General features: G+C 39.2%; 2 protein-coding genes across 2 annotated transcripts; both read right to left on the bottom strand.

Annotated features, from left to right (window-relative positions):
* Positions 1-2,629: 2,629 nt before the first annotated feature.
* On the bottom strand, positions 2,630-3,983 carry mc1r (melanocortin 1 receptor). Its single transcript, XM_026320082.1, has one exon. The coding sequence runs from the start codon at positions 3,809-3,811 to the stop codon at positions 2,834-2,836; it is 978 nt and encodes a 325-aa protein (XP_026175867.1). The 5' UTR covers positions 3,812-3,983; the 3' UTR covers positions 2,630-2,833.
* Positions 3,984-8,353: 4,370 nt separating this feature from the next.
* Positions 8,354-24,657, bottom strand: tcf25 (TCF25 ribosome quality control complex subunit). The gene is made up of 18 exons (XM_026320248.1): positions 24,314-24,657; positions 23,468-23,605; positions 23,268-23,339; positions 22,915-23,039; positions 21,306-21,371; positions 21,102-21,184; positions 20,565-20,695; positions 16,670-16,769; positions 15,448-15,541; positions 15,207-15,299; positions 13,736-13,841; positions 13,472-13,631; positions 13,193-13,280; positions 12,800-12,958; positions 12,543-12,633; positions 11,652-11,731; positions 11,474-11,549; positions 8,354-9,215 (listed from the first exon to the last, which is right to left on the bottom strand). The coding sequence occupies exons 1-18, from the start codon at positions 24,533-24,535 to the stop codon at positions 9,048-9,050; spliced, it is 2,052 nt and encodes a 683-aa protein (XP_026176033.1). The 5' UTR covers positions 24,536-24,657; the 3' UTR covers positions 8,354-9,047.
* Between the last annotated feature and the right edge of the window lie 331 nt (positions 24,658-24,988).

Genomic DNA, 24,988 nt, shown 5'->3' with positions numbered 1-24,988 from the left:
CTCGCTCTTTCTCCGTCTCACTTTACAGTTTCTCTCCCTTTGTTTTCTACATGTATCGCTCTCTTTCTTTTTCTTTGTACTGTCTTTTCATGCAGTGTTGCCAACTCGTCAGTAAGGAATGTAGCTATTGGCTGTCCTAAAAGTCGCTAGAAGTCGCTGAATGACGTCATCGTGTGATTTGCATAATGTCCGTGGCACATGCTGTAATTGTGATAGACGCTTTTGCCACTTCAGAAATGAAAAGTAAGAGACAATTGTGATTCTTTATAAGAAATAAGGGACAGAATAAGAGACACTCAAAATATTTGTACTGTGCCATATAATGTAGCATGACGGCCTGCAGTTAATAAGTTCTCAGAAATAAATACATTTGCCTTGCTGTAAATGACTGAGGCTGTTTGAGTCAAATGCAGAGATTTATTTTAGACAAAGAACATTTAACTTTTTATTTTATTTTATTTTTTTATTACGCTATGTATAGTACAGATCACGCACATACATGATAGCACGCGCGATTCATTTGCAGTCGGGACGCAGAGGCGTGAACACTTCCTGCTGTGACTGCAGCTGGGAGGGAGGGACTGCTGCAAGAGGACTGGGCCGTCTGTGAAGGCTTTGGGACGGGGGAGGGGCTCGCGGCTGCAGCTGATTTGCCGTCTTACTGCGGCAAATTGAGAAGTGTAAGAAAGGTGTAGTACAGACACATCGGAGTCTCCAAAAGTCTCCAGTAACACCAGAAAAAGTCGCCAGATTTGTCGCTAGTCGCTTTAAAAAAAAAAAAGTGTCGCTAGAGGGGTCTGAATACTCGCTAAATATAGCGACAAAGTCGCTAAGTTGGCAACACTGTTTTCATGTGTAACTTGCCTCTAGCGCTGTTTACACTGTAGAGTCGTAATATTTACCGCCTAGGATGCACAGACTTGATTGGCTGAGTGGTATCACGTGGGATGGCTCAACTCGCATGCAATTGGTCTGTGCGTTTCCACTACTGTAAAGTCTAAAAAAGCTGCTCCGGTGGAAATAGAAGCGCCCCGTTAGGTTTTAAATCACAACCTTCTGTTTTGGCTGTACGTCCGGGTCCGTATGGGGCGGCTTCTGGGTCCGCACCCGGACCGCGGTCCGCCTGTTAGTGACCTCTGGTTTATATTATCATCAGTATTGTCATGCTCATTTCACACTACCTGGTTGGCATTTAAGGAGGACCAAAAGTGCCAAAATGAAATAAAAACACCATTAAATAATGAATGTGTCAATTAATTCAAATTCGATATAAACAAAAGTGGAAAAATGAAATAAATACATAATTAATTATTTAAATGTCATTAACATTTGCAACAAATACATAAATGATTTATTAAATAGATAGAAATTAATTTCCTTTGTCATTACTTAAAATACCAACTACTTTATGTAACATAAATATATAATTATTTCACTATTTAATTAAATATTTTATGCTGTGCTGCAGTGCTGCATGAATTTATATAGTCAGTCTCACGCTTCAAAGTCAGTGGGCTGATCTAGTCAAATCCATTGCTTTGGTCTGACGTTGACTATGTCAAAACATGGGGGCTTCATTAATTCTGTCTTGGCAGACCTTATCATGGGACCTTGCCAGTTTTCTTCTCTTCATTTGGGAACTACCTTATATTAAAAAGAACCTAAACCTATTTTTAACAAATCCTTATACAGGATATCATATCACATAATGGACAAAAAATATATAGTAATAAAATAAGTAATACATAAGAGGTGTCTGGACTATTCCATCAAATGAAATGAAATTTTATCTAGGCTGATTTTCACATATGCTCCAGATACCCTATATAAAAATATACTAAACAGAAATGAGTGTTTAAAGAATATGCACTTAATAAACTCCCCTAGAAGCCTCAGTCCTACAGTCTCACTTGAATGACCTACATAATTCAAATAGGCCTGTTTAATAAGAAAGGGCCCCTATTTTGCCAACTTTAAGAAATCCAACTTTGTCATGCCATTTTTCTTACATCCTCTTATGCCCCAGGCCTGACATGCTCTTCTACATCTATTCCATGCTCTATTTGCAACACACGTGATGAAATTAATCGGACCAAATCATTGCTAACAGAAATAAATCTAATCATGTCAACATTACTCCCATTAAACGTAATGCTTCTGTCTTTCTGACCATGGGCAAATATAGTTTTCAGACGGATTGGAAGGCGATAAGTAATACAAAGGGGGAAGTCTCAGGGCTGCTACATCATAATCATCAAACAAACATTACGTCGTGATTGATTCTCTGTAACACAACCTTTAAAACTTCGATAAAGAATTGTTTTAGGGTTCAGTCAAGTTCAAATATAAGCTCCCCTAAAAATAGGTCAAACTTTTGGTGTAATAAAGAGAGCAGACCTATTGTTCAAAGTCGTTTCAAACACAAATAGGTTTTAATTTAATCTGAGATATAGCTCAAGATAGTGCAGTATAATAATAGCAGTCTAACATATCTTCACTATAGATTTTCAATGTTCTTTTCATGATTTTTTCAAATGTGTCAGGAAAAGACTTAAATGCTGATTACTTAGTAGGCTACTGACTCTCTTAATAAAGAGAGTCTAAGATATAAGGATTAAATGCAGGAGTGTAAGGTAACAATAAATAAATTTGAAATGAAACTGATGCCACAAATGTAGCTGACCAAAGTCTCTATGAGCGACACAGTCCTGGTCGGTTGCGCACAGTGCTGCGCATCGGCATCATCTGACACAGTGTGCATTCAGGGAGAATGGATAGCCGGTTTAGCTGATAACTTCTGCTGGACTGCTTTTCTTCTTGAATTCACTTTATGTCACACACCGAAGCACCAAGAACACAGGACCAGCTCCTGCAGGGTTTTGCGCAACTCCTGGCTCCGGTAGGCATAAATGAGTGGGTCGATGAGCGAGTTACAGATGATGAGGATGAGAAAAAGGTTAAAGTTTCTGAAGAAACAGTTGCAGGTCGGGTTGGCAGGGCAGGTGAGGATGAGGATGAGGTGGAGGAAGAAGGGGCCCCAGCATAAAATGAAGACCCCGAGCAGGATGGTGAGGGTAATCGCTCCCTTCATGCTCGTGGACGGGCGTCTGCTTTTATGGAAAACCACGATGCGCCGAGAATGCACGTGCGCCAGGACGAACATGTGCATATACAGTACGGCGTTAAACACCAGCGTGGTGCAGAAGAAGGTGACGAGGCACACGATGACAGCGTTGTCGGTGTGGTACAGGATGAAGAGGATGCTGGAGGTGATGCTGGCCAGCCACACCAACACGATAATGGTGACTGCGCGTTGCGTAGTCATGATGCTGTGATATCGCAGCGCGTAAAAGATGGTGATGTAGCGATCGGCGGCGATGGTGCACAGGAAGGACAGCGAGGACACCACGGAGCTGCAGATCATCACGTCGATTACGTTATCCAGGTAACGCAGCATGCCAGGGTGCACGTCCAGGAGACCGTAGTCGTTGAGGAGCATGAAAATGGTCTCCACCACATTGCTGACACTGACCAGCATATCGGACACGGCCAGGCAGCAGATGAAATAGTACATGGGCGAGTGCAAGTTGCGGTTCTTGATGATGGCCAAAACCACCAGGATGTTCTCCACCAGGCTGATGAGCCCTAGCGCCAGGAACAGCTCCTGTGGGATGAGGATCTGCACGCAGGTCAAAGAGTTTCGCTCTCCGGCGGTGGAGTTCGTTTCATTGTCCTCCAGAAAGTCATTAATCGGGTTGAACTCCACATGGAGAATGTGGGGATTATGCTGAGACCGGTTGGTAATCTCCATGTCTGACACTTTATGAGCACAAACTGTATTTTAGGGCAGTTTTGGTGGATTTTACTGCAGCACAGTGTCAAGAAGGGAAAGGACGTTTCATTAGTTTTCTCTCTAGTTTGGTCCAAACCGTTTGAATGACGCTTCAGTATCAGCTGATGCAGTCAGGTTGCCCCACAGTCAGTTGGAAAGAAATCAAACGATTCGTCCAAGTTGTTCAGTTGTTGACCCCATCAACAATTTTGCTGTAAACTATCCACAAAGCAGACAAATCTGTCCCAGAGAGCTGGCGCATCTGCCCGCGTGATAAGTGCGTCCTTTTCAACGCAAGTCTCCTTTGCTATGGATGCAACTTGCCCAGCACGGAAGTCCATAAAAATATTTTTCTCACTGAAAACAGTGCGCTCACAGTTCACAGCCTTTTCACGCTTGGAGTGCACCAAGGACGCCCATCCGCATAACACCTTGAAGCAGTTCAGACTGTTCAGAGCAGCATTGAGAGAGTGAACAAAGTTTTTTCGGGACAAGACAGTGGTTTGTTTGAACATTTCTCAGTGATGCTGAATTCGGAAAGACCTTAGGCGACTCCTCCCTCGCCGATCTGGTCTCAGTGTTGTCTGTAAATGCAGTCTCAGAAAAAGGAGAAGCGAGCAGAGGCGGCGATGGTTTTCTTCTGTATGTTCACTTTTTATCTTTTACCAATTTGACATGTCAGTTCGAATAAATGTTCAGCCGTTTCTGCTACATGTACCAATGTAGTTTAGTTTTTTTATCAATTATAATAATCTCCATGTCAAAGAAGAGTTTTACGCACCATGCGCAACAATGTAAGAACTTCATCTGACAATCTCCTTGTAGGTCACTGATCACACTTTGACTAAAACAACAGTTGACATACAGTATCCTTTGCTGAACCACTTTGACTTGAAGTTTGCAATGCGTTTTATCACAAAATGTGGACCGTTAATGTGTATATACATACATACACACATATAAAAGTAATTAACAAATTGTGACTTGAATGGATAAAATCCCCAGATTAACAAACCTTGGCAATCGTAACCGCTTTCAAAACCTGTGACATATGCAGGTTTCTTAAAGAAAATATGCAGTATTTTCTGAAACCGCTGCTAAAGAACTTTGAGTAAAGAGCAGACCAGTGGGCAGAAGTCATTTAGTTTAACCGCACATGAAAACATATTAGTGTAAACATAAGGATCAATTGGGTATAAACAGATACTCTGTGTAAACTGCGCCATAATCCACAGACACCACAGCTGAAATTGTGCAGCCCAATAAACACATTTTTGCTGCTTGAAAGGAGCCAGAGTGTGTGGTCATTCAAATGAAGAATACCAAATGTTTTAATAACTGAAATGGTTAGTAGCTGCTACACATTGAAACTTAGTGACATCAACACCTCTAAAAACTGCTTCAGCCTATGCAATTATGTTTGTTGACTATCCCAGTGAGCACTGACTTCAAGTCCGACACACACTTATTTACATGACTTCAAGTCAGTGCTCACTGGGACAGGGTGATTAGATTGAATGCTCCAACAGAAATTACTGCCTGTAGAGTTTCAGTTCAGTTTTTGGAGCAGCAATCAAGGATATTACATTAAAATTGAAAATCCACTACCTGTCCACGTTTTAATTAAATACACAGCAGTGAGTAATTTTACCGTAGTGTGTTAATATTGGATTCACATCTGACAGTCAATAGATGACCCCCACCACCACCACCACACACCCACACACACAGACACACACACACAGATGTAAAAGCCTTTCTATACTGCTGACAGATCACATGAAACGTTCTCACAACCACAACCATAGCTCTAGGTAAACTAGGAACAATGACATCATTTGAGCATCAAGCACATCCACACAGATCATGTGGCTCACTATGGACAGCTACCGTATGTGTAGATGTACTTTCTTCCCCAGTGTCTCCAGAGTTTATGTTCTGTGTGTTCCTGAGAAGCCCTTATGTTGGCTCTTGTTTTAATATATGGACAAAAACAAATGCTCTGATTGAGGCTAAAAAGAGAGCTGCAACTGGTATTCTTAAAACATCTCTCTGAGGTTTGACAAGAAGTCAAAATATGCACATCATGAGACAGATTCTTCATTTGCCAGACACAAACCTTACAGTGGGTACGGAAAGTATTCAGACCCCTTTAAATTTTTCACTCTTTGTGTCATTGCAGCCATTTGCCAAAATCAAAAAAGTTCATTTTATTTCTCATTAATGTACACTCAGCACCCCATCTTGACAGAAAAAAACAGAAATGTAGAAATTTTTGCAAATTTATTAAAAAAGAAAAACTGAAATATCACATGGTCATAAGTATTCAGACCCTGTGCTCAGTATTGAGTAGAAGCACCCTTTTGAGCTAGTACAGCCATGAGTCTTCTTGGGAATGATGCAACAACTTTTTCACACCTGGATTTGAGGATCCTCTGCCATTCTTCCTTGCAGATCCTCTCCAGTTCTGTCAGGTTGGATGGTGAACGTTGGTGGACAGCCATTTCCAGGTCTCTCCAGAGATGCTCAATTGGGTTTAGGTCAGGGCTCTGGCTGGGCCAGTCAAGAACGGTCACAGATCCGAAGCCACTACTTTGTTATTTTAGCTGTGTGCTTAGGGTCATTGTCCTGTTGAAAGGTGAACCTTTGGCCCAGTCTGAGGTCCTGAGCACTCTGGAAGAGGTTTTCTTCCAGGATATCTCTGTACTTGGCCACATTCATCTTTCCTTCAATTGCAACCAGTCGTCCTGTCCCTGCAGCTGAAAAACACCCCCACAACATGATGCTCCCACCACCATGTTTCACTGTAGGGATTGTATTGGACAGGTGATGAGCAGTGCCTGGTTTTCTCCACACATACCGCTTAGAATTAACGCCAAAAAGTTCAATCTTGGTCTCATCAGACCAGAGAATCTTATTTCTCATAGTCTGGGAGTCCTTCATGTGTTTTTTGGCAAACTCTATGCGGGCTTTCATGTGTCTTGCACTGAGGAGAGGCTTCCGTCGGGCCACTCTGCCATAAAGCCCCGACTGGTGGAGGGCTGCAGTGATAGTTGACTTTGTGGAACTTTCTCCCATCTCCCTACTGCATCTCTGGAGCTCAGCCACAGTGATCTTTGGGTTCTTCTTTACCTCTCTCACCAAGGCTCTTCTCCCACGATTGCTCAGTTTGGCTGGACGGCCAGGTCTAGGAAGAGTTCTGGTCGTCCCAAACTTTTTCCATTTGAGGATTATGGAGGCCACTGAGCTCTTAGGAACCTTGAGTGCTGCAGAATTTCTTTTGTAACCTTGGCCAGATCTGTGCCTTGCCACAATTCTGTCTCTGAGCTCCTTGGGCAGTTCCTTCAACCTCATGATTCTCATTTGCTCTGACATGCACTGTGAGCTGTAAGGTCTTATATAGACAGGTGTGTGCCTTTCCTAATCAAGTCCAATCAGTTTAATTAAACACAGCTGGACTCCAATGAAGGAGCAGAACCATCTCAAGGAGGATCAGAAGAAATGGGCAGCATGTGAGTTAAATATGAGTGTCACTGCAAAGGGTCTGAATACTTATGACCATGTGATATTTCAGTTTTTCTTTTTTAATAAATTTGCAAAAATTTCTACATTTCTGTTTTTTTCTGTCAAGATGGGGTGCTGAGTGTACATTAATGAGAAATAAAATGAACTTTTTTGATTTTGGCAAATGGCTGTAATGACACAAAGAGTGAAAAATTTAAAGGGGTCTGAATACTTTCCGTACCCACTGTATAAGGGCTTTATGCATCATCAGGCTGATGCATCTTAGCATCCTTTATCAAATAAAATAAAAATGAAAAAAAAAAACAAAAACCTAAATACAAGTCGTTTTAACTGCACCGAATCAGCCATCATCGAGTGAGGTTACCAGTATCTGACAGAAAGCACAAGGGAAATATTAACATCAATTTAGGCCAAATTTAGAGAATATCTGCCATTCTCTTGCACTGGATATAACTTGATGGGAAACAGCAGACTACTGAAAAAATCTAGCCAATTCTCTGTACTGTATTATTGGGTGGAGTGAGCCACAAATTATCAAATACTGTTATGTCAAACTAAAATCAGTACCAAACAGAGCAAGAGTGAGGGAACATATTGTAACAGAGCAAGAAAACAACACAGTCCAAGAAAGCGTGTGAGATCTTCAGACTGTCATTTTCCAGTAAAATATTTTGTGGTAATTATAAATAATTCATTGTTTTTAATACTAAAATAATCTGATTCATCTGCCTGTTTAGCCTTAAGTGTTTCTTTCCTCCTGTTGATATGTTGCTCCTTTTAGTTACTTAAAATTTGTGTACATCACAGTAATATTTGTACAAGATGATTAGGATTACAGCAAAAATAAAGACAATTTCTCTTAACGTGTGTATCTCAGTAGCAGGACATCAATGAACTATAGACCGTTTTCGACAAAGACAGTTAAAAGCTAAAATAAGCTGTGGAATCTACTGAATTCCCACCTTTAAAGCCAATACAAATCAGGTCCATACAGTATTATTTTGGGAAAAAACAGATTTACTGGTGCCAAAGGAAACCATTACATATTTTGCACAATCCAGAAAAGCTACAAGTGAGTTACCCAGAACTAATTAGGCTTCAGTATTCAGGTTTGCAATTTTAAGATGCTGAAAGTTAATTAATGCTGACTTCAATGTGCTTAACTGATTTCCCATCAATGGGTTTTAAGCGACAGGGTCTGTGATCTCAGGTAATGATAATTAAAATTTCTGATTCTGTGACATAATGAAAAGGTGTGTTTAGGTGTTCCCAAGCAAAAATGGTGAGTGTGATCCAAAATCACCACCTGGCGTGAAAATATTTGCTGCTTGGGTAAATGAAAAATTCTCACAAAGGCAGAAATTATAGTGAGAGAAGCACCCTTTATGTGAAGGTACAGTTCAAGTGACAATGAGTTGTTGAAAATGTAAAATGTTTCATTATTATAATTAAACACTGGCAATTTTAGTGGCATGACAGGATTAACTAAACATGTTTTCTGATTCTGAAGTCCCACCACCATCTCTTACTTTCACTTCTGACATTGTACAAATTTAAAAAATACTATTCAGTTACCGATCTCCTCTCTTAATTATTATACACGTCATTAAATATTATCATGTTTTTAAGGTCATTTGTATTTTAAAATGTGTCTATTATTCCTCTTTATACCACTTCACTCATCCCTCTGTCAGTCCCATTCCTCTTCATCTCTGTAGGGGTGGTCCTCTCTTGGTGGCTCTTGAAACCTGATGTTTGCCAGCATGTCTCTCATGGCCACCAACAGACGATTTACTTCCTGGTTCAGCTCCTGACCAGCTCGAGCCACTTCGCCATCATCCTCCTGCCTCAGTCCACCCTAACCAAGACAGACATTAATGGATACAGAGTACAAAGGTCCTGAATCAAAATGATTTCAATCTTGGCATGTGTCAAACTGAAAGATTCAACATCACTGCCTGTATCACTTTCTTACACCCTGACTTTACGGTTAGTGCCGCAGGTGTCCTGTGATATCTAATAAAGTCACGTTGCCTTCTAGACACGTAATCATATCTTTACAATAAAACTGAAGAACTCAGTAGCGTCCCTAGTCTTAACTATATTTCCCTTATCTATATTGTATCGTTTCCTCTCTGTAAATGCATAACATGATTAGGATGGATGGAACTGTCCTGATGGAAGCATGCTTTGGGCCCATCCATTAACATTAAGATGTAGAGCTCACCCGCAAGATGTTTGAGTGTGCCTGGCATACAATATACGGTGCAATTTTGTTATGTTGCAGCTTGATAAAATTGTTTACATTTTTTTTCCTCAATCTACACTCAGTACCCCATCATGACAAAGTGAAAACAGAATTTTAGAAATGTCTGTAAATTTATTAAAAACGAAAAACTAAAATATCACATTGACATAAGTACTCAGATACATTCTAAGTGTGAAAATTAGCTTAGGCGCAATCAGGACTCTTCCAAGAGCTGGTCGTGTGGCGAAACTGAGCAAGTGGGAGAAAGGCCTTAGTAAAAGAGGTGACCCAGAACCCAATGGTGACTGACTGAGCTCCAGAGATCCTTTATGGAGATGGGACAAAGTTCCATTGCTCAGGAGCTCAGACTGGGCTGAGGGTTCAACTTCCAACATGATAACAACCTTAAGCACACAGCCAAGACAACACAGGAGTGGCTTAGGGACAACTCTGTGAATGCCCTTGTGTGGCCTAGCCAAAGCCCCGACTGGAGAAATTTACAGACATTTGTAAAATTCTGTTTTCACTTTGTGATTATGTGTGCTGAGTGTAGATTAATGAGAAAAAAATTATTTAAACAATTGTATCAAGCTGCAACATAAAAAACAGAAAAATATGAAGGGGGTGTGAATACACTGTATATCATATCAAATCTTAGTCAAATACCAGCAATACTACTGTTACTTATAGTACTACTACCCCAAGTACTATAAGAGTTAATTACAGGGATAAGAAAAACTCTACATCTCACTGTCCTGCTTCACATGACCTCAGACAAACTACGGTCCATTTTGAGGGAACAAGGTGTAAGGGGCAAATAATGTGGAGCAAATTAGAGGAAAAAGCAAACACTCATATGTTGCTGTTGAAATGACAGACCAGAACGGTGGTCCCTTACATGAATCCCTGTGGGTAGACGCTGCTGCTTGCGTCCTGTACGCTCAATTTTCTTTTTAAAAAAAAATATTTCCAAATGCAATATCGGCCGCATAGCATAGCAGTTTTGCATCTGATAATTCAGCTCTCACAAAGAAGGCCGGCTATTGCAGCAGTAGTTCATGTGACAGAAAAATGGAATGTGCTCAACACTAGACTGACTAGAAAGATTGTTTTTTTAACTGAAGGCAACGTTCAAAATTGACATATTATTCCATAATAATTGTGCTTTAAGGGAAACCTGTTTATTTTGTGCTTCATGAGTAATGTTTTGTTCTTCACTGACATAAAATGAATGGTGGACAGAATGAGGTTAAATCCCTTCTTTAAGACTTTTTAGTTGTCATCCCTTTAGGGTAACCATCATGAGTATGTGGAAGAAATATTCCATCAGTCAAGGATGGCTCCCAGATCCATCCTCCAGCCCTGGAGGGTCCTGCCATATGGGTTGAACAGGAAGCTCCTTAAAAACAGACGACTCTGACAGGAAATCAGAGTATCAAGGAGACAATTTGTATCCGCTGATTTCCTGTGGAGCAGGTCAGTTCTGAGTGAACACATCTCTGACCCTGAACTCACACAATTTCAGAGACAATTATCTTTTATTTGAATGTAAGGCTTATAGCTATTTATGACATGATATCCTTTTATGCACACTATGCAGTCTATTTATGTCCTACAATGATTTTCTGTAATTTGATATTTGGCCATACCAGTATTCGTTTTCAGATGACATCATAACCCTTTATTCTTCAGGTTACAGAGGGACATGCTCAAATTCACAAATGATAATTAAAGCTCTAAAGCACATTGTAACATTCTAAATCAGTTATGGTGCATTTACTTTATGGATTTTTTTTTTTTTTTAAAAACAGAGTTATCCCCAATCAATTTATTTTTAAGCCCTATCATGCCTAATCTACACAACTCACCTGAAGGTTGAAGTTTGGCATCAGAGACCGGAAAAATAGTGCTAATGTACTCTCAGTAGATGCACCAGTATGCTGCCTATATGCAGAGACACAAACACACATTTGATTATGTTTGTTTGTAGACCAAGATATTAATGTCATTTTTGACTGTACAATAGATATGGGGGCACTGCATTACCTCTCTGGTCGCGTATATGATATTACTGAGTCCAGTGGTGGCAGAGGGTCAAAGCTCATCATAGGCTGAGTGGTCACCTCCTGAGGATATCAAATAGAGAAGCAACATAATAGTTTTTTCCACAGAGAGTTCTGAAGAAACATGAATTCTCCCGAGGTGATCAGGATTCTGTTGATTTTCTCTTGAACCACTTTCAAAGCCAGATTTGGAATCACTGGCCAATATACTCAGTGGAGACTGTGACAATCCTCTGTGTAACACAGATTACATGACTGTCTGAAGGTCTTAGTGAGTCAGTATTGGTAGCATACAGTATTACATTAAGCTTCTTCCTGGCCTTCCTTTGGGATATTTCCCTGTGTGACTATAGTTATGATTCAAAGCCCAAAAAATCTGCAAAGTCCCAGCCAATCAATTTTCAGAAGTTTTAAGAAGTCCAGCAGCAGTGTTTTGTGTATGGAGCAACTACACTTAAAATGAAACTAATTTATCAGCTAAAAAGGTTTTTTTTCCATAACAAATCTGACACCGTGATCAATCAAATGGTTTCATATACAGAAAAAAAAAAAGAAAAAAAATGGTTAATGTGAATTTTTAGTATGGGTATCTCAATTCTGATCCTCAGAAATTATAAAAAGTGTTATGTATTTATAAACTAAAGGCACTGGAGAATACAGTCATTTAAATTGTATAAAGACAACCTCAGACTAGGACTTCAGAGAGTGAAGGAAAAATATATATTAGGAAATTGATTTGCTGAAGATTCACAATTAATAGTGAAATTTTTAAATCCCTGAGGATGCTGAGAACATAGGTAGTATTTACCGGTGAGTGAATTAAGGGCACTGCACAAGCTATTGTGTTAAATTGTGGTTGCTGATCATCTCTTACTAGAGGCAGACTTGAGGTGGCTTCCTTGATTTCAGAGAGGAGGACGTGGCGATGGATGTTCCTTGGTGCACTGCGGTACCTCTGCTGTCTCCTACAACAGGGTATGAAGGTGAAGGCTTCAACATTTATTTAAATACTCAAGTACAGTGTTTGACCCAGTTTGCAGCATGGCATGATCGCTTCATTTACCAGCATTAAAGTTATGTCTGTCATTAATGAATGCTGTTGAGAATGGAAAATTATCACAGAGCTCTTACTTGTCTTGGCAATCATCCACTATAGGGTCTTTAGCATCCACTCGACGCAGCACCTCTTTCACAGATTCTTCCAACCAAAGCATTACTGGTGCCTCCCTCCACAGGTTGTAAGTCCTCCCCACATACAGAGCTGTCAGTTCAGTCAGGGCTGGTGGCTGCCTAGAGACACAGAAAGTAAGCCGACTAAAGTTAGAGTAGAAAGAAAACAAATCTATACAAAATAAAGACAAAAATAAAGGCCAGGAGAAGATGTATAACAATAACACTGCATTTCTTATGGTTAATGGCTATAAAACAATGACTGATACATTATATAATACTATATTATATCAGTAGGGTCTATTGCCCTGGTAATAAATGCAGGATAATGCAGAAAACAAAGGGTCTATATACATTATCTGACTCTTTGGGCCAAAGAAGGCATGTGAGGTGACTGTAGCATCTGGCTGCACACTGCACAGATCCAGTAGAGGCATCAAGACTGCAGAAAACATATTTACAGCAACACAAGTACATGATAATGCACATTTACAGCTTCCTTAATGTGAACGGCAAGAAACCCCTATTATGTCAAAGAAGTCAGTTTAGTCACACCATAAATCATGTGAAAAAGTGACTGAAGGGCAATTAGTTTAAACTATTCATAGGGTGGTGCTGTTTTGACTGTCTAACCTCCAGGGAACATGATGAGGGCGTTCTGCAGCATCTGGTCAGCTTTGCATCTTTGCTTGTGACTTTCCTCAGGGTCCATATCTTCCTGCTGACTGAGATGAAAATAGCAAAGCGCAGTGGAGAAAGCAAAGTTCGGAAGCTGGAACAAATTTCTGTGCTCCTATAAGACAAAAACAAGACAATTCTGTGTCCGACTGAAACGCTGACTTCAAACTTTAACTTAAAAATCACATTTAAAAATATGCACATGATAGCACACTTTACCTCCCAGTCCTGATACAACTGGAGTAAAGACTCATACTCTCTGGAACGCAGCATCAAGAAATCAATGATCAGAAGCATGCAGAGTGGGTCAGAGTCTGGGTCCAAACTGAAAATAAGGCCACAAGTAAATAATTATTACAAGCACCAGAGCTTCAAACAAAAAGACACATCTGAATCAAACAGTCTCAACAGACACTTGAGGATGGAACATAAAACATCTCTCCACCTTTCTGAAGCATTGCTCAGTCTTCATAATGCACTTGTGATTATAACAGACATTCAGCTTAAATTCTAATAGTTCCACTTTCGGGAGAATTAAAAAACATATCAGAAAACACATATCATCATTACTGCTCTATTTCCTTTAAGCATAACTTTTGAAGCTTGGGCCACTAACCAACTGAAGTGAACATGGAGTGACCAAACAGCTCTGGTTTTCTTTGATGTCCAGCACAATGTATTTAATATGGTGTGAGCATGCACAATGATATATCAAGGGAAAAACAACAGTAGGCTGATATTGTTAAGCAGCCTGCATGTAAGATATTTCTTCAAATACTGCTTTTTAAGATTTTATCGATCACAGTGCCATTTTAAGCAAATGGTGATGTTGTCACTGCTGGCTGGAGAGAAGCAACTGTCATTTTTTATGGCCTTCAAGCTCAAGCTATCACAGACTGAGGACAGTAGTGTGTAAGGTTATAAGGTGTTACGTAAATGCCATCTGCAACAGGTATGGCTTTTCTGGTGTCTTGTAATGACATTTAAATTATCTACACTGACTGTTGATTGGACTTTACTACCAAGGTCAATTAATTCACCATTTTACCTCATTATCTTACATTTACACCATTATATAGTATAATAAAAGTGGAAACACATTTTAATGTCTTAAAAAAAAACACCCCATCAACAATAATATAACACACATTAGAAACTGGTAGTAAGATTTATTATGTTGCCTTATTAAAATTGTATACATTGATCAGTAGATAAACTCACCACACTATAACCTTGTCATGTAATGGATGAAATGTGATGTTCTGACATCCCATTGTGCCTGTACAGCATTACCCCTGGTGGAATATAAAGCTAATTATCTTAGGAATATCTTCTTCATCATCTGATGTCTGCTCTCTGGTTGTTTATTCAGTGAAATAAAAGTTCTTTTTGTTTAGTAGCTAGCCATGTGATCATATGTAATACTGTTCAATGTGATGTCAAACAAAGAAACTAAAGGCATAACAAGGAGAAAGAGCTGTACAATCTGACACCTTCATTCATTTTATAGACAGAGGGTGCCGGTTAGAGATAATGAGAACCAAGCAGAAACTAAGAATGTACACTAATAACTGAAACTAAGGTAAAAGTTATTGGTTAACATACACAGCGTTTTAAAATGTGCTACAAATATTGCACTGTTTCTCATTAACTCTATAGCTCGTCTTTCAAAGAGCTTTAGCAATTGTACCTCAGGATCAGTTTGCAGTACTCCAAAGCTGTCCGTGGGCATCCTCGCTTCTCCAGGAACATCATGTGCTTATAAAGAGCAAGATAAAATGCCCTGCAAACCGAGAATACTGAATTATAAATTTGCATTTTGCCTTAAATCCTTATAACACAACAATTAAGTCCTTATAACACAACTGTTGTTACAAAACAATAATAATTTGAGTTCCAACTCAAAAAACAGAAAAAGAGAAAGACCCAACCTGTTTTCTGGTCTCAGATAATCAAGTCTGCTGGTCCCAGATGTCAGACTGAATAAAGGATGAACAGCACACTCAAAACTGTACAACGCCCTCCCTAAAAATGAGACAAATAATCAGGTTTTTTATTCATATCTATCCACAACACCAAAAAAAGTAACGCTTTGACGAAGGTAACCGCATGCTGCGTATAGCATCATTTATGGCGTGCAGTGGAAAATAGCTAAAACATTGCAGGTGTTGGACTGTGTCAGAAAAAAAACTAGAAATGAAAAACATACACCTACTTCAATTCAAACATTGGCATATTATTAAATTAGCCAAGACAGAACACAAACACTCATTGTTAAAGTATCCCTTTGGTCTTCTACATGAACTATTAAAGTTGACAGGAAGACCTGTGATAATGGACCTATTATTGAGCTTTGCACAAACTTTGAATTTCTAACAATAGCAGTTTTGTTGATTTGCACTTTACAAAAGTACATTGAGCTTGACCACTAAAGCACTAATAAATTAAATTAAAATAGGAATTACCCAGTCATCACTAATTTGGCTTTAGCACTTTTGTATGTTACATCAATTTTAAATACTGATTAAAAGGTATTATTCTGTAGCAATATACTTATCAAACTAACACATAAGAATACCCACAGCACCACTATCAGTTACAAGAATGGCTCACATTTTTAGATGTGTATGGATATAATATTAAATTTAAACTTTAGAGTTTTTAGATGATTTCTCTGTTAATTCTAAAGATACAGATTTAAACTAATCTCTATGTACACATAACAACACCTTAAAGGTTTGCAGAATTTATGCAGCATGCAATCAAGACAATGTTGAAGTTGCTTTAAGACAAGTGTCTGAGTGTCCTTGAAGGGTCCAGCCAAAGCCTTGACTTAAATCCCATCTGTGGAGAAACATGAAGTTCACAGGCATACGATTTAAGTGACAGAACCTGAGAACTGGGATAAACTGGCAAATCTAAGTCTGCAAAGCCTGTACCGGCTTATCAAAGAAAACTCAAATCTCCAATTGCTGCCGAAGGAGCTTCTACAAAAACCTCAATTAAGGTTCTGGATACTTTTTGAAATGAGACATCTCAGTTTTTGACTATTTATACATTATTCAAAACCGATAGAAACACATTTTTACATTGTCATTTATGGATTTGTAAACATATACTGAAAAAAATAATTCAAGAGCCCATGATACTCACCAATGAAGTCCCTGGCCATCTCCTGATCCTCCTGCATTCGGCAGACATCAGAGAACTGCAGCAAGGAATCAATATGGTATGGGTTGAGCTGTAGCAAGGCCTAGGGGAAAAGGAACAAAAGTTAATGGTCAAAACTACAGAGACAGACAAAGACATAAATTAAGAGTTGACAAAATGCTGTCAACAGTAGAAATTGTGTATGGGTTGAACCCCAATCATGTGGTACAACTATCTCTGCAACTGTAGGTTTGTAAGTACATTTACACATACATGTTTGCAAACTGTTCATTATTAACATATACACATTGATCACTGTGCATGAACCTCCAGGAATAGTAATACAATCCACCACAGATATTCACATATTCATAGATTAGTCATAGCATGGTCACAGGGTATGAACATTTTTTCACATATTCTCTGTTAGGATGACCTAACATAGTTGCCAGTATATTCACATAGGCTGCAAAAAAAGACTATTTTAATAATCAATGAATCAGTTGATTATGTTTTTGATTAATTGTTTAATTGGACTTTCATTGATTTTATTGTCAAAAATGAACCTTAACGTTTGTTACACATGAAATAAAACAAACTTAAATGTTATGCGTGACGACACTTTAACAAATCAAGGAGCTTGTTTACTCGAATTTCACACTGAAAGGAAAAATGAGTAGCACATTAACCCTGATGAATCGACATCCTTTCAGACATGCACAGACATTGCTAGACATTATCCTGGTGAGCTGCATGTAAGAAAACAACTGTCCAAGAAATACAGAGCAGACATTGTTGCCCTGGACCCTTCTATTCCCCCCGTCTGCTCAGCTGTCCTCAAGCAGTTTGAGCCTGTGTCTTCTATTGAATTAGCAGATATGGTCCAGCTTTTATGACCATCTCATTGTCCTATGGATTGTCTTTTCCTTTCGGCTGCTCCCTTCAGGGGTCGCCACAGCGAATCATCCGCCTCCATTCAACCCTATTCTTTGTATCCTCTGCATCCACACCAACTATCCTCATGTCCTCCTTCACTACATCCAAGAACCTCCTCTTTGGTCTTCCTCTAGGCCTCCTTCCTGGCAGCTCTAACCTCAGCATCCTTTTACCAATGTATTCACTGTCCCTCCTCTGAACATGCCAAAGGACATGTCTGAAACATCTAACATGAGCTGTCCCTCTGATGTACCCATTCCTGATCCTAACCATCCTTGTCACTCCTAAAGAGAACCTCAACATCTTCAGCTCTGCTACCTCCAGCTCGGCCTCCTGTCTTTTTCTCAGTGCCACTGTCTCTAAACCATACAACATTGCTGGTATCACCACTGTCTTGTACACCTTCCTTTTTATTTTTGCTGACACTCTTTTGTCACACATCACATCTGACACTTTCCTCCACCCATTCCAACCTACTTGCGCACGTCTCTTCACTTCTTTTCCACACTTGTATTCCACCTAAACTGTTTAAAAATGTTTTTGAGAGTGTTGGGCGTTTTATTTTAAGGTTAATTAATATCTTGCTGGCTACTGGCTGTGTTCCATCATCTTTTAAGCATGCCTTAGTACAACCTCTCATTAAAAAACATAATTTGGCCCAACTGTTCTCTCTAACTACAGGCCGATCTCCAAGCTTCCTTTTTTATCGAAAGTCTTAGAGAAGGTGGTCTATTTACAGCTACAGTCCTACCTCGACTATAATCATATTTCTGAAAAATTTCAGTCCGGTTTAAAATCACACCACAGCATAGAAATAGCCCTCCTAAGAGTTTTTAATGATCTTTTTTTTTTAAAAAAAAAAAATTGGTTGATTCTGGTAATTCTGCTGCCTTACTGCTATTATTTATCTGGGAGGTGCTTTTCTGTTAACATGGGCTTCTTTAGCTCAAAAAAGGCTCTTCTCTCCTGTGGTGTCCCCCAGGGCTCAGTCTTAGGCCCACTCCTTTTTGCTCTGTATATGTTACCTGTGGGGTCTATCTGCCATAAGCAACCTGTACTCTATCGGACTGCCTCAAAGATATTAAAGAATGGATGTCCATAAATTTTCTTGCCTTTCATGACAAGAAAACTGCAATTCTGACTTTTGGAAGTACTTGTGTTCTAGTCAGTGTTGACAGCACCTACTATCCTACTGTTACCCTTATGTAAAAAATCTCGAAGTCTATCTAGATGGCTCCTTTAAGCTAGACTGACAGGTGAGTGCAGTAGTCCAATCAAGTTTCTTCCATCTAAGATTGCTAGCCAAGGTAAAACCATACCTTCCACTTGCTGTCTTTGAACGGATTATACACGTTTATCACTTGTCATTTGGACTACTGCAATTCCACCTATTATGTTCTGGATCAGTCTTGCTTAAAGCACCTTCAGCTAGTTCAAAAAGCAGCTGCTCGCTTGTTGACTGGCGCTAAGCGGCATGATCATATAAGTCCAGTATTGGCTATGTTACACTGGCTTGCTGTTAGTTTCAGGATGCAGTTTTAGACCTTGCTCTTTGTTTATAAATGTCTTAATTTTCTCGCTCCCTCTTAACTTTCAGAGCTGCTAACTGAATATGCCACAGCCAAAACAATGAGGTCCTCAACAATACTTCTTTTATCTATCCCAAGAACCAAGCTCAAAACCAGAGGTGATAGAGCTTTCTCTGTGGCAGGTCCCAGGCTTTGGAATAGTCTGCCCCTGACTATCCGATCTGCACAGACAATTGATCTTTTTAAATCCAGGTTGAAGACATACCTTTTTTCACTGGCTTTTAATGCAAGCTATGCTTGACTTTTAGCTGAATGAACTAGGTCTTAGTATTTCACATGCTCTTTTACGTTTTATTGTATTTATGTATGCATGAGTATATATAAGTGTGTATATGTTGGCTTATGTATGTATATGTGTATGTATGTGTATATGCATGCATGTGTGTGTATGTATGTAATGTACGTATATAGTGTACATGCATATCTTTTTTTTTTTTTTTCCTGTTTGTCCAGCACTTTGGGCAGCAAGAGCTGTTGTAAATGTGCTATATAAATAAAATTGACATACAATGCCATTCTTGCCACCTCATATCACTTACACCAAACAGCCATTACATTATTACTACTGACAAATAAAATGAATAACACTGATTATCTTGTTACTGTGGCATCTGCCAGCGTGTTGGGTTAAGCAGTAGGTGAACATTAAGTCCTTAAAGTTGATGTGTTGGAAGCAGGAAAAACAGGCAAGTGTAAGGATCTGAGTGGTTCTGACAGGGCCCAAAGTGTGATAGCTAGAATACTGGGTCAGAGAATCTCCCAAACTACAGATCTTGTTGGGTGTTCCCGGCCTGCAGTGGTTAGTACCAACCAAAGGTTGTCTAAGGAAGGGCAAACAGTGAACACCCTTAACCCTGCCCAAGGTTCTCCGATGACTAGGTTACCCAACTGTCATTTAAACTTTCCAATTTCATTTATACCTTTCAAAAAATCCCATTTTGTGTGAATCTTTGTTGCAATGTTTGAAATAATGTACATTGGTGTCTATGAAGAGAAGCATTCAGTGTCCAGTGACATCACAACTAGAGTGAGGAGAATTTATTTTAAAAAATTATCTCTGTCTAATAGTTTTCACTCTTTTTGATATGTTTTTCATTGAATGGTGGACAGATGTGTGCTCTTCCTGACAACAGAACTATGAATGCAACCAGATTCACAGAAGATACGCAGTGAGCTGCAGAGTGACATACGTGTCAACCTACTGCGGTATTGACTCCTGTGCACAGTCTTAGGCAGGTGGTCATAATGTTATGGTTGATTGGTGTATACAGCTCCACAACCCTGGAACTGATTATTTCTCGATCTCTGGCAACATCAATACTGCAGACGCTTGACTTGAAACCAGTATGTACAGCAGAGGGTGAACTTTTTACCACAATGTTGTTGGGATCCATAGACTCGACAGCATCCAAGAACTTAAACTGTATTTGTTGGTAATCTCGACTGTGCTCAAAAGTGAAGTAGTGAATGCCATCCTTTGACTGCAGTAAAGTCATTGAGATTCCTGGGGAGACATAACAAGGTGATGCAGGGTGAAGATGTATTCATCATATTTGGCATTGTGTTTACATACAGCTGCAAGCAAGATCCAAGAATGAATAGTTTATATTGGTGATGTAACAATGTTACCTCAGGGAGATGTTCGGAGTGGTACCATCAACAGTGTTAACAAAGCAAGTATTATCAGCAATTCTTCAACACTGTATGAATAACTAACTAACACAAAGATTACACAATGCATCAATGGTGACTTTCAGTATGAACACAATCAGCCAGTCTTTACGATGACGTCAATGTACGACATTTTCGGAGATGTAAGGCTGAAATATTAGACAGGGATCACACTTAAGACAGATGTCCCCTCTGCAGAAGTGCCCTTTAAAATATCCAGTAATTCAGATGACAAGTACCTGGGCGGCTGAAGCGAGGCCAGCTGTCCTTGGGACTGGTCATCCAGGTGCTACGGTGAAACTGTCTGTTTCTCTGTCGAGGTCTGTCAAAATAAAACAAAATGCACAACAGTCTGATTATGTACAGGGGACATGGGTGAGTTCATTTAAAAAAAATAAACAAAAAAAAAAAAACCAAACAGAAAAGACTCCTTAACGTTTTACCTTTGATCCCCTAGTACAGCTCGAGCTCCAAAATATCTCTTCAGCTCTGTCTCTGGGTTGAGATTCCTTATGAAATAAAGAAAGTGACAGCATAAATGACAATGTGGACCAGTCGAGAAAACGCATTCCAACGGAAACAGAGGGGCTGTTTAATTTAGATATTCTACACATCAGTGTCTCAGAATGTGTCTGCTCTGGACCCTGCAATAGAAATACAAACAAATCATATATTTCTGATATTACATTCCTGTGATTTTCGAGATGCAACACTGACAAGTTGGCTGGTGACCACACGGAGCAAACAGCATAGACATGAAAGCCAGCATAAGTAAGTCAAGAATATGAGTCAAGCATTCAATCAAGCATCATATCACGTGATTGTCAGTGTACAAACTCAAACAAAACTTTCTCATTTCAGCCACTTTTTATGTTAGCATAGAAAACTTAAAAATATTTTACTGTATCTTCTGTTAATAAACAAGAATTGTGGTTATATAAAAAGTACTACAGTTCTACACCCTTGATAATCGTTTATTGGATGAATATTAAAGAGACTCCATCAATAAATTAGTGACTGTGCTGGGTTGGCACATGAAACTGGGGACATCTTTCTTACGAGCAGGTGAAAACAAATGCCTTCATAACATCACATGCTTTCCTATGACCACATGATTTGTTTGACAGCTAACCTAAACTACCTGCTCTGACATCACTGTGTGTCATAAGGCCAGATGTGTAACATATGTTAACAAGTTTTAACCTTTTTTTGCTAATTCACTGCAGTGCAGTCCCTGAGATAAACATCAATAAAATACTTTGCTTTTCTTCTTTGAGCCAAGTGCCACCACATGGTAGAAATAAGGAATCATGTAAACATATATTATAGCAGCTGAGCATTTAACATGTCAGCTTGCACCAGTCAAAAGATTTTTTTAGAAGTACTGCACCAAAAACAGACATATATTATTGAGTTAAGATGTCCATTATTACCCAAGTCAGATCAGGTTGGTGGGAAAATAAATGAATAAAATCACACAATAAAAACACACACTCAAAATGAGAAAAAAAGGAAAGAGATAGAAAACCTCTAAAAAGCTGCAGAAAACAACTGAAAATAGAGTGAATAAAAACTATGAAGAGAGACAAAATGATGACAATGAGATTTTAAACAACTAAAGCAGTGGTTCCCAACCCTGGTCCTCAAGGACACCCTTCCCTGCTTGTTTTCCAACTATTCCTGCACTTCCCACTTCTGATTGGCTGAACACACCTGATCCAGGTAATCAGATGTGGGTACAGCAGGGATACCTGGAAAACAAGCAGCACCAGGGTTGGACTACTAAAGACCACCACTGAACTAAAGAAAGAAAAAAAAACAAGAAAAAAATTGTTAAAAAATAACTACAGAGAGATGCTGAACAAGTTAAAATTAACACAAAATGGCTAAACACAAACAGAAAACAAGTACAAGAAAACACTGACTACCCATCACGTTTTTGCTCAAACTCTGAGTCTTGCTCAGTGTAAGACAATTAGGGGCATTAGGGGCCTTATACGTGTCTCTGCCCAGAGGGACATTGTCCTTTAATCCATTCTTGGTACTCCTCACCTGTGCTCCACATATAACACAGATCTTCTGTCACAGCCACGACAATCTGCATTTTGCAGACTCAGACCATTGGACTGCTCCAAATTGTCCCACAGTAAATCAGTATTACCATCTGGTACAGCCCCCTGAAACCAGAAAGAAAAGTCACTAAAAACATTAAAATTAAATTAGACCACATGTAACTGTTGTTTAACTGCCAAAAGGAGTTATAGTTTAGCAAATTTTGTGTACTTGTACTTTAAATAATTGCAAGACATGGCAATTAGCCTTAAAATGGTTTTAACAATATATAGTTTATAACTATCTTGCCAAAGCAAACTTATAAATCTTTTATATAAATCTTAAAAATGTACCTGTACATTCTCTGACGCTGCCTTTATTTTCTTCTTTTTCTTCTTCTTTTTCACTCTGTCTGCAGACAAAGACTTTCAAAGAAAAGACAGATGACAGATCAATAAATGCAATGATGATAATGATCACACATGATAGATCAGACAGACAGTGAGATGATAAAACTAAGTCAGAGAAAGACATCCTTCTCCCTTTGCTTTACCTCTGTTGATGTCTGCTGTTGCTTTTGACCTGGTTGCACAATGTCACTGTTGTCATTCTCATCCAAGCCACTTATTTGATTTTTCTCTGCCTTTTCATCAGGTGACAGTTCCTCCGTCTCGTTGTCTGCATCACATATCTATTAAAAAGGTGAAATTAGCAAAAATTACTGTGTGAACAGTCTATTTTAACAAGTCGTGAATGATGACTTTGCTAAGGGATTTCAGTTTTCAATTCAAGGCACAGAGTTGATGCAAAGATCTCAGCTCGATATGAAAATAAGATGATGTCCTGATTTACAGTGATCCTTGCTTCATAAATCAAGTCTCGTTTATTTTTATATACATTTCATTAAAATAAGTGTTTCAAGTATCACTGATATAATCCTCATCACAGGTATTTATCACAATCTATTCACCTATGTCTTAAACATTCACATACACAGCTGTCTAACACTGTCCTTATCTAAAATACAGTAAATAATCATTTCTAAACCAGACTTGGGGGAATCACTGTGATACGTTATATGTTTATTTATGTCGTATATAACCTTAAGTCTGGTAACTGTACCTGTTGTGCAGCACACTGTAGACCTTGGCTGGTGCTGTAGACCAGCTACTCAATGAGCCCAATCAAACCCAGTGATTTTCGGTTCTGATGACACCTTGTCAGCAAACCCTAACCTTATATTACAATACACCGAGCTAAGGTAACAGCAGGGTAAATAAGCTGAGACTTGAGCTAGCCTCTGTTAGCAAAGTTTGTCAGCAGCAAAGCTACTGTTACACAACTGACGTTACGTTGAATGTAGTTAAAGTGTAGATGGAGGACTGTTCAGTCAACTTACCAGTTCATAAATGTTGCTAAAGTTTTTCTGAGCCTTGTTTTTCTTTGCCTTTCTGTTATTACTTTTCCTGTTAGACGGAGGAGAAACATTAGCAGTGTCTAGCTGCTCCTCTTCAGCCTCAGCCTGCTCCTCCGGACTGTCACCCACACTTAGATCTCCGAGGTCCAAGGCCTCCTGGCCGCGCTGTTTCCCTCTGAGCCTTCGCAGAGCCCGGGTAGACATTGTCCTCTGCTCACGGAACAATCACACTTATATTCACAAGTACACCAGTTTTAGGTAGCTACCTGACAGACACAGCTCAATGACAACATAAGAGTCTGTCGTTGGTTTTTTTTCTTCTTCTTCTAAACGTTTCAAGGCCTCTGAGTCTTTTACTGCCCTCTGCAGGTGTTATAAATATTGCCTCAGCAACTCTGAAAGTGTTGTCCATGTACAGGGAGACAATAAACACTAATCAACAGCCCTATAAATGTGCTGTAGTGACTCATTTTCAACTACTTTCTCTAAGGTCATATACAAAATAATTTATTAATATTCCAATAAAACAACAGACAACATAAATCAGGTAGACAGGCCTACTTGCACTCACCAAGCACTTTCTATTCTATTCTATTCTATTCTTTTCTATTCTAATATAGGCCTATAAATTAAATTATGTATTGATTATTGAGGTCA

This window comes from Mastacembelus armatus, chromosome 3, assembly GCF_900324485.2.
Source record: "Mastacembelus armatus chromosome 3, fMasArm1.2, whole genome shotgun sequence".
Classification (NCBI taxonomy): Eukaryota; Metazoa; Chordata; class Actinopteri; order Synbranchiformes; family Mastacembelidae; genus Mastacembelus; species Mastacembelus armatus.
Note: the sequence above shows the minus strand (reverse complement) of the source record. Positions and strands in the feature narration are given on the sequence as shown.